Below are 9,992 nucleotides of genomic sequence, written 5' to 3' on the forward strand. Positions count from 1 at the left end.
TGTAACAATTTCCCATAGAGCTAAGAGCAATTATCACAACCAGCCATAGAATCCAAGGGGGCTAATACAGAGGACAAGGTTAACACTAAAATGTGGGACAAACAGCTTGTAGCTGACATAGCACAAAGCCATCCACAGCCAAGACAGGCTCTTGTCATGTAGCCCAGGGTAGCCTTGAATGCCCCTAGCCAGAGTGCTTAGATTACAGATAAGCCCGCACCCAGCGTCTACCCACTAGAACTTTGTTTCCTCACAACTGAGGCCCTCTAAAATAGCATTCATCTTTTCTTTTCTCGGCACTTACCTAGTTTACCAGTGACTAAAGACAAATTATATGATACATAAAGCGGCTAATTCTCCACTTTTAAGAGTTTTAAGAAAAATTGTAATGCCTTATCCAAACCTATGATGTAAACAAATTCTTTAAACGGAGATGCTGGAATTACTATGTTGCACCCAAGAGTTGAACCAGAACTGTACTAGTTGTATCCGAACTGCAGTCAGGAACATCCTACCGAACACCTCTCTCACTTCACCTCTGGAAGCACATGATCAGGACACAACTCGGGCCTTGGGAATACCAGAGACAGGAGAGCAAACAAAGTCAATTTGGAGGTGGGGAAAAAATGCACAAAGAGCATGTAAAATATGTTTTATTGTTCTTTAAAAGGGTTCAGGGTTTGGTTTTAAATCAGGCTGCACACCTTTCAAAAGTCTGACATTTCTCACCATGCCAAACTGGCTTTCGCTAGCAATACTTCATTAAATCCAAAAGAAAAATAAAAAAGTTTTAATTTTGAGGAAAAAAAAAAGTCCAGTTCTGAGAACAATTAACATTAGTCTTATTTAAAGCAAAATGAGGGCTGTTTTGTGATGTTTTATACACCCTTCTCCTCACAGAACCATGAATGTAATTCTGTCCCAGGCAGGAACTGATGCTGACGGACACCTACATGCACACACCCTCATAGGAGCACACATGCTCGTGCACAAATGTACACAGCAAAGTTCTGAGCATGTCTAGTGAAAAAAGCTTTGCTGGTTTTGATAAAAACCCCTGGAGTCAACAGTCAATCTAAACGTAGAGGGCAACATATTCTGATCTTGAGTCTATGTTAAAGCAATCTATTGTCATTTTCTGAAATAAAAAAATTTTGGATTGTATCATCATTTTCTACTTTAAATTCTAGAAACAATGTCAAAAAAAAAGCATTATTTTTCATTTTCTGGAAGGCAGGAAGGATTCCACAGATCTAAATTGAGTTAAAAGCAGAACAATTCCAGCAACAGTAAAGAGGCAGCGCACAAAGCTGCCAGCATCTGAGGGACCAAATGAGATGCCGTTCATCCTACTGGCCTAGCCAATACTAACAAAACGGGAAGTTTATGGCTCTGCATAATAAATTCCCACTGGGACAAGATGATGATGCTAGGCCTGCACTCAGGGCTTGGGCAGCAGGGCACTGTCAAGTAAGGAACATTTAGGGGAAGAGGTCCAGAGTCCCTGAAGATGCCCCTCCACTTGCGTTGTCACTGCAGCCTGGCCAACTGTCTTCTGCAAACAGGGAAAAGCAGCTTTTCTGTGTCAGCCCACTTACTTAACAGAGAACACGAAAAACGCTGCCCCCTGATGCCATAGCGCAGTCCCACTGCCTGCTACAGCCTGTGGACACACACTCTCTAAGCATTACTGGCTTTGACAGTGATTTTTTTTCCCTTTAATCTCAGAAGGATCTATCAGTAACAAGGTAATAGGTGGTTACACTAACTATACCTACAGAGAATAATTTGGAAAACCACCACCAGACATTCCTCAAGACCAAAATACTGTACATGTTCTGTAGCTCCTCTTTTCTGAAATCAGTTCTAAAGTTTTACTATTGCTTTCCCATGACACTGTCGGAGAGCAAATCCACAGCCTACGGCTCTACGGTTAGAAGCATCCTAACTCGCCTGGACATGCTATCGATGACCTAGAGTTGACTCTTCAATAAAGTTTCTGGGATGCCCACTCCTTCCACTGTTGGGAAAAAGGACTCTACTCTCAGCTAAGTTCCAGGAGACAGACTCTTCTTTAAGATGTCATTTCTACACCATTTACCAAAAAAGGCTCCTGGCTAACTTTCATACCTAATGTCAGGTCAGGGTCGTGAGAAAAAGAAACTAAGATGACCTCCCCACCAAAAACTCTTAGATGGTATAAAATATTTGTACTGCTTTTTCTTTGCTTTTTTTTTTGGGGGGGGGGGTATTGTTTTTTTGTTTTTTTAAATTTTCCTAAAAGTGCCCAGGTGGGCTTAAGGCTGCCAGACACACATCTACAGCAACAAGGCTTCTTTCTATTCCATCTACATGTATCAGGAGGTGGAAGAAGGGGTAGGGGGCAGGAAGGAAGAGAGAAGATAGGGAAAATCCACCTCCCCAAATCCCACAAGGAGACCTATGTGCCAAGCATAATGGAAGTGTGTGCTCCCCAACAACTGGCTCCACACTAGTTAATATTCTGCTGGTTTTCCTCAGAGATCTATTTTGAAAAAAGTTTAAAAAACACAGGAGATTCTGAAATAATTCAATCCTGGCAGAAATCAAAACTCCAAAACTAGGAGCAAAATCATCTTTCACTAAATTAATCCCTTTTCCTTTCTTTTGTCTTTTCTTAAACATTTTATTCGTGTTATAGAGGGATTTATCGCTTGCTTTCTTCTCAATCCTTAGGAGTTGAGGAGTACTGAATCCATCACTACTTTGATGACACAGGTAAGATTCCAGATTCACATTTCCAGGTACCAAGAGTTCCCTCTAATGCCACGATCCAGTAAGCCTTCCTCTACTTCTACTGAACACAGCAATGCCCATTGGTATCTCTGAAGCGTAATCGCATCTTAGGTCGATATTTCTCCAAGTAAAGCAGCTGTTTGGAATTGAATGCTCCCCTTCTTTTTCTGAAAATACAAGAACAATACACTATTATCATGTAGCCAGAGCTGCATGGCTTACTGAAATGTACTATTTATAGTATAATGCCTTCTAGCTAGCTCTCCCCAGACGAAAACCTGCATACTTCCCATACCACATCATCTTAAAAAGTGAGAACATGAAGGGATTTTTTTTGGGGGGGGGGTATGTGTGTGAGATAAGGTTTCCCTGTGTAACCCTGGCTGTCCTCAAACTCCTGAAGATCAGTCTGCCTCTGCCTCCTAAGTATTGGGATTAAAAGCGTCTGCCACTACCTACCTCTCTCCCTCCCCATCTCCCACCTCCCCCACTCGACAGGGTTCCTCTGTGTAGCCCTGCCTGTCCTGGAACTCACTCTGTAGACCAGGTTGGCCTCAATTCGGAGACCCACCTGCCTCTGCCACTAAGTTTAGTTAGATTACAGGCATGTATTACCACCACCTGGCTGAGTAGGATGCCATTCTTTACCTGTAATAGTAGTTTATTTAAACAAAGATCAGCAAGGCTTATTAGTTTATTCAATTAGATGAACAGATTCTTTTTTAAAAAATAAATCTTTTTTAAAAAAGATTTATTTATTATGTATACAACATTCCTTCCATGTACACCTGCACACTAGAAGAGGGCACCAGATCTCATTACAGATGGTTGTGAGCCACCATGTATTTTCTGGGAATTGAACTCAGGACCTATGGAAGAGCAGGCAGAGCTCTTAACCACTGAGCCATCTCGCCAGCCCAGATGAACAGATTCTTCAGATCAGAATGAGAAACAAGTATTTAGTGCACTCTTAAAGACTAAAACTAGATTACACTAAGACAAAGCCTCAGGTTCAGGACAGACTGAGGTGGCAGACAGTGGACACCACTGTCCCAGAGCTGAGAACCATACATTTCATGTTTCCTGTCAGTCTTCTGTTTCCTTTGTTAAAGAAAGGAACAGCATGATCTATTTCAGACCAATGTCAGGAAAGCCAGGTTACTAGCATTTTAATTTTGTATGACAACAGGTCGTTAAAAAGTACTAAGTGGCTGGGTGGTGGTGGTGCACGCCTTTAATCCCAGCACTCGGGAGGCAGAGGCAGGCGGATCTCTGAGTTCGAGGACAGCCTGGTCTACAAGAGCTAGTTCTAGGACAGGCTGCAAAGCTACAGAGAAACCCCTATCTCCAAAAACAAAACAAAACAAAACAAACAACAACAACAACAACAACAACAAAAAAGTACAAGTGGGGGCTGGAGAGATGGCTCACTCTTAAGAGCTCTTCCAGAGGACCTGGTTTCAATTCCCAAAACCCACATGGCAGCTCAAAGTTACTTGTAACTTCAGTTCCAGGGTATCTGACATCCTCACACATACATGCAGGCAAAACACCAATGTGTTGTGAAGATCTGTCAGTCATACTAGTTTTAAAAAAAAACACTGACTGGTCAGTAGCCAGACAAGAAGTATAGGTAGGGCAACCAGATTAGGAGAATTCTGGGAAGAGGAAAGGCTCAGTCTACAGTCACCAGCTAGACACAGAGGAAGCAAGATGAGAATGCCTCACCAATAAAAGACAAGAATTATGGGTTAATTTAAGTTCTGAGAGCTAGTTAATAATAAGCCTAAGCTAATAGGCCAAATAGTTTATAGTTGTTAAAAGCCTCTGTGTGTTTCTTTGGGACTGAATGGCTGCAGGACCAAGTGGAACAGAAACTTCGTCACACCAATACACATAAAATTAAAAAGATAAAGTTTTTTTAAAAAGTACCAAGTGACTAATCTGTTTTTCCATGTACTCCTTTTGTCTGCTGGTCATATGAAATTGCACTGGGTGCTGTTATGGGATACACTGACCAATCTACTCACTGTCAAGATTCCTAGACATCCAACCATATACTATTATGCCCAAATTTGACATCTAAATTAGAAGAACAATCTTATAAACTCCTGGTAGTCTTTGTCACTTGCCTTTATCTTTTCCTCTATTTTCAAATAGTATTTTAAGCCCAAACCAGCCACTTCTTACATATTCCAAATGACTGTTTTCTATAACCTCTTCCTCATGCATAGCTCCCACTTGGGATTTCTGAACATACAACTTCATACTCACTGTCTTATAAACTGAACAGCATCTTCATACTTCATTCCACATTCAATCAATGCAAGTGCCACTAGCACAGGAGCCCTGCAGAGAGGAGGTCATCATCATAAGTATCCACAAGTCTTTAGAATGTAAAGGGACTTTTGTTTTTTTAACTGAATGCTTATACATTACCAATTTGAGCTTTGTGCTGGGTGTGGTGGCACACGCCTTAAATAATCCCAGCATTTGGAAGATCTCTGTGAGTTCAAGGATAGCCTGGTCTACAGAGAGAGCTCTGAACAGACAGGATTATAAAATAGAGAGACCTTGTCTCCAAAAAAGTTTAAAAATAGAAGGGGGAGGGGAGAAGATAAAGAAAAAAATAACTAAAGATTTTCCTCTTTAACTCAGTAATCTAATGTTTTCTTTCATTCTGAGACAAGGTCTCACGATGTAGACCAGGCTGCGCTCACATTCACTTATACTTACTTGTCTTTCCCTCCCAGCACCACTATACTCAGCTTCCCTACACCCCACCCCCACTCAAAGAAAAGTGTCTTGGAAAGCCCATTAATAGGACACCATCTCTGAATACTTGAGACAAGCAGTAAGCAGCGCTAACGGCCGAAGTCACCATCACCTTGAGGCAATGGCACCTCACAGTAATATTCTGAGTCACAGGGCACACCATAAATTGGCATTTAACCTTCTGTTGATCAAAGTGTTGAAACACTATCTCAAACAATATTTAGCCAAAAGAGAAAAAGAAAAAGAAAGGTTCTAAAATCAGTCAATTCATATTGTCCATGCATCACTGTTCAAGAGTTTAAAGTAACCTGTCAAATTCCCTTTCATCTCAATCCAAACTCAACTATGTACATATAGTTTAACCTCTAAAATTATTTTAATTTTAATTTGTTGCCCACAGGGCTGGAGAGATGGCTCAGTGGTTAAGAGCACTGCCTGTTCTTCCAAAGGTCCTGAGTTCAATTCCCAGCAACCACATGGTGGCTCACAACCATCTGTAATGAGATCTGGCACCCTCTTCTGGCCTGTAGGCATACAGACAGAACATTGTATACTAAATAAATAAATATTTAAAAAAAATAATTTGTTGCCCACTTAATTTGTTGAAATGGGGTAGGGATCCTCATTACAGGCAATATAACATTAGAATCAGATCCAGACCCAACACAACTGGCTCTTAAGAGAGCTTATTACACTGGCATTTGCTCATTTTCTTTCCAGTAATTTAGCATCGTTTAGTTACTAAATGCAAATTCTACCAAGGTGAAATTTTCAATTGTTTTACTTAGATACAACGACTTCAGAAAAAAAAAGTAGAGTTTTTACCTTCCCAATCCTGCCACACAATGCACTGCAACACAGCAACCTGGCTCTTCACGAAATTTGGTTTTTAACAGATTTAGCCAATCATCTACTATTTGATTAGGGGGTGGAGCTCCATCATCAAATGGCCAATCCTGAAAAGAAATGACTTCGTATATTAAATTGGGACTAACACCCTAATACTGAAATTAGTAGTCAGGGCAGGCAGGCAGGCTTAACTGGATTAACTATATCACTTAAACCTATTCTTTTGTTTGTTTGTTTCTGAGACAGGGTTTCTTTGTGTGGCCTTAGCTGTCTTGGAACTTGCTTTGTAGCTCAGGATGGCCTCGAACTCATAGAGAGATATCTGCCTGCCTCTGCCTCCCAAGTGCTGGGATGTACCACCACCACCCAGCTCTGTACACCTATTCCTAACACAATTTTGATCACCGCTGAAAAACTATCCAGGACCAAAATTTGAATCTGCCAAGTAAGTCTCCTCAAATGAAATATAATCAATGTCATACACACCTAAAGACAGACAAATATACACATTATATACTGCAAACCGAACCTAGGGGCTTATTGATACTAGGCTAGGCAAGCATTCTTACCACAACACTGAGCACTATCTTTCTTTTTTTTAAGATTTATTTTATTTATTATATATACAGTACTCTGTCTACATGTCTGTCTGCACAACAGAAGAGGGCTCCAGATCTCATTATGGATGGCGGTGAGCCACCATGTGGTTGCTGGGAATTGAAGAGAAGTCAATGATTTTAACTTCTGAGTCATCTCTCCAACCTCCCCACACCCCCATCCCCACCAAGCACTGTCTTAACCAAAATCTCTGTCACAAATTCAGATGTTGTATGGTCAGAGTAGCAGGTAGACATGATAGAGAAAAACTACTAAAGCTGAGACCAAACATTGCTAACGTGATGTAGGTACACCTGGTCATGTGTGCCAGATGGAATCCCACTGGTTTATTCACAAGTGCTTCTGAGAATTATTCCTCTTGGCTAAAATATCTTTCCTTAGAAAAAGGTTTCCTGAAATCACCTTTATCATTTCTTTCTGAGATACTACTATATTTGTGTGAATAAAATTAGTTTTAGGTGGGGAGAGATTAAACTACCCAAATTATATATATGTCAGTTAGTAAGGACAATGTCAATGATAGGCTCCTGAGACTGTTTTCTTAAACATTCTCTTTATGGTCCCCTGTAGTCTAAGCTGAGAATCCTTCCACCTCCCAAATTCTAGGATTACAGACATGTGCTGAAATACCCTCCCCCACTTTTTTTAGTGAAGAGACAGGGTCTCTAGATAGCCCTGCCAGGCCTTGAACTTCTCAGAGCCTTCTGTCCCCCATTGCTGGGATTAAAGGTGTGCCAACATGAGCACATCCAGCTCCTCAGTCCAGCATCGATCTGAACTGTCCTGCAGTCCGTGCACTTCCCTAACAGCACACCTGCTTGTCAAATCTTCCTTGATACTAGGCAAGAGCTCCTAGCCAAGCAGTGGCGGCCCACACCTTTAATCCCAGCACTTGACAGGCAGATCTCGGTGAGTCTGAAGCTAGCCTGGTCTACGGAACTGGTTCCAAACAGGAAAACAGGCTCCAAAGCTACACAGAGAAACCCTGTCTCAAAAAACCAAACGAGTTCCTAATAACTCCAATAGAAATGAACAGGATTCATCACATTTTATGCACTCTTTCCTCCCTCCTAAAGGACAAAATGAAATGGGGAATTGTTTTAAAGCTCTTGAGACTACTGTACTGAAACTAAGAACCCTAGAAAATCAAGCACTAAACCGATTCAGCAACCATTATCGGCACTATTGGAACATTCTGAGTAGTCCACTAGTCACAACAGCAAATCATGTTTGAATTGTCACTGATGTCCTCTATAAAGGGCCACCACAGTATTACTAACAGTTGCCACTACACTTCAACTGTAAACAAGCACCCTAGCGGAGAGCTGACTTCCTCCAACACTTCCTTTACAGCACACCTGGATAAGGAACAATGCGCAGAACATGCGGCCCTGACTGAAAAGCAGTTTCTTTCTGTGGTTTTTTGTTTGGGTTTTTACATTTTTAGACAGGGTCATCTCAGTATACAGCCTTGGCTGGTCTGGAACTTATGTAGACCTAGATTGGTTTTGATTGCACATATATTCACCTGCCTCTTCCTCCCAAGTATACCACCATTAGCTCTTTTACTTGTTCAATGTAATTCAAATTGGCTTCCCCCACCTCCTGCCTCAGTTCCCAAGTGCTGGGATTCCAGGCATAGCCAACACAACAGCAGTCATTTTTTTGTTTGTTTTTTTCTGTACAGGGTTTTGCGGTAGCTTTGGAGCCTGTCCTGGAACTAGCTCTTGTAGACCAGGCTGGCCTCAAACTCAGATATCTGCCTGCCTCTGCCTCCCAAGTGCTGAGATTAACAGACTGACTTAACAACAGTCCTTTTTTAAAAAGCATTATTATAATTTAGAGACATTAGAACCTATACACTAACGATACTGACATCACCACTAGCTAGCTTATCTCAATGTACCTGGCAAGAGCACTTAAGGAATTGTGCTTAGTAGACTACCCTTCTAGAGGACTCTTTCCAAAACCTTTTTCCTGGGAAAATATAAATAAACCTGTGTAGGAAAAGGTAACTTCCCTATTTTCTTCAAGTTTAAGTTAGACCTTTAATTTTATCTGGGCAAATCTATTTAAAACAAAACAGCCAAACTTAAAGGATTGGAATAAATCCCAGACCTAACATTATCTTCTACAAACTAATTTAGGGTTGGTAGTTCATTCTGTTTTATAAAGGTGTTTGCCAACATTACTGATGCTAAGAGTATGGTCAATCCAAAGTCTTCTCATGCTGCTCATTATCAAAACAAGGTGATTTCTCATGTACCCACTAAAGAACACAGAAGAGGGAAAAATTAACTCACATTCAGCTTAATTTCAGAATCTGAATCTTCTGTTTTTTTGAAACAGGGTTTTATTATGAAGCTCTGGTTGGCCTTGACATTCCTTCATCGTAACCAATCTAGTCCTGAACTTGTAATTTTCCTGCTTAGCTTCCAAAGTGCTGGATCAGAGATGCACCACAGTTCAAGATTCTAAAATCTTTCCTTAAAATACACAGGGCTGGGGGAGGGAGAGCTAGATGGTTCTACACATGAACACAATAATGAAAGAAAATCTTATTCATAGAAGTTTAAAACAAGGTAGCAAGATGGCTCAGTGTTTAAGAGCACTTACTGTTCTTCCAAGGACCCAAGTTCAATATCAGAACCATTATCAGATGGCTCACAATCACTTGTAGCTTTAGCAGATCAGAACATGAACACACAATATGCACACAATTAAAATTAAAAAACCGATAACAAACAGAACTAGGCTGGGGACATAGCTCAGTTGGCAGAGCGTTTGCATCTATGAAGTACTGGGTTCATGCCCCAAAAGTACATAAATCAAATGCACCAGCACATACCCATAAACCCCAGCACTGGGAGGTAAAAGAAGGAGAATCAACTTCACAGTGAATCTGAGGCCTACCTACAACATGAGGCTGCCTCAAAAGATAAAAATCACAGGGCTGGGCTGGAGAGATGGCTCAG

At 41.0% G+C, this 9,992-nt stretch overlaps 1 protein-coding gene across 3 annotated transcripts in view; it reads right to left on the bottom strand.

Moving 5' to 3' along the window:
• Positions 1-637: 637 nt before the first annotated feature.
• The window catches only part of Ptp4a2 (protein tyrosine phosphatase type IVA, member 2), a 33,721-nt gene continuing 24,366 nt past the window's right edge, over positions 638-9,992 (bottom strand). For all 3 annotated transcript variants that reach the window (XM_026781964.1, XM_005353173.2, XM_026781965.1), the window contains exons 4-6: positions 6,376-6,506; positions 5,050-5,124; positions 638-2,942 (exon numbers count right to left, since the gene is read on the bottom strand). In XM_026781964.1, coding sequence (XP_026637765.1) covers positions 2,834-2,942; positions 5,050-5,124; positions 6,376-6,506 — 315 coding nt within the window. In that variant the 3' untranslated portion in view covers positions 638-2,833. The remainder of the gene's footprint in view (positions 2,943-5,049; positions 5,125-6,375; positions 6,507-9,992) is intronic.

Source organism: Microtus ochrogaster, chromosome 10, assembly GCF_000317375.1.
Source record: "Microtus ochrogaster isolate Prairie Vole_2 chromosome 10, MicOch1.0, whole genome shotgun sequence".
Lineage (NCBI taxonomy): Eukaryota > Metazoa > Chordata > Mammalia > Rodentia > Cricetidae > Microtus > Microtus ochrogaster.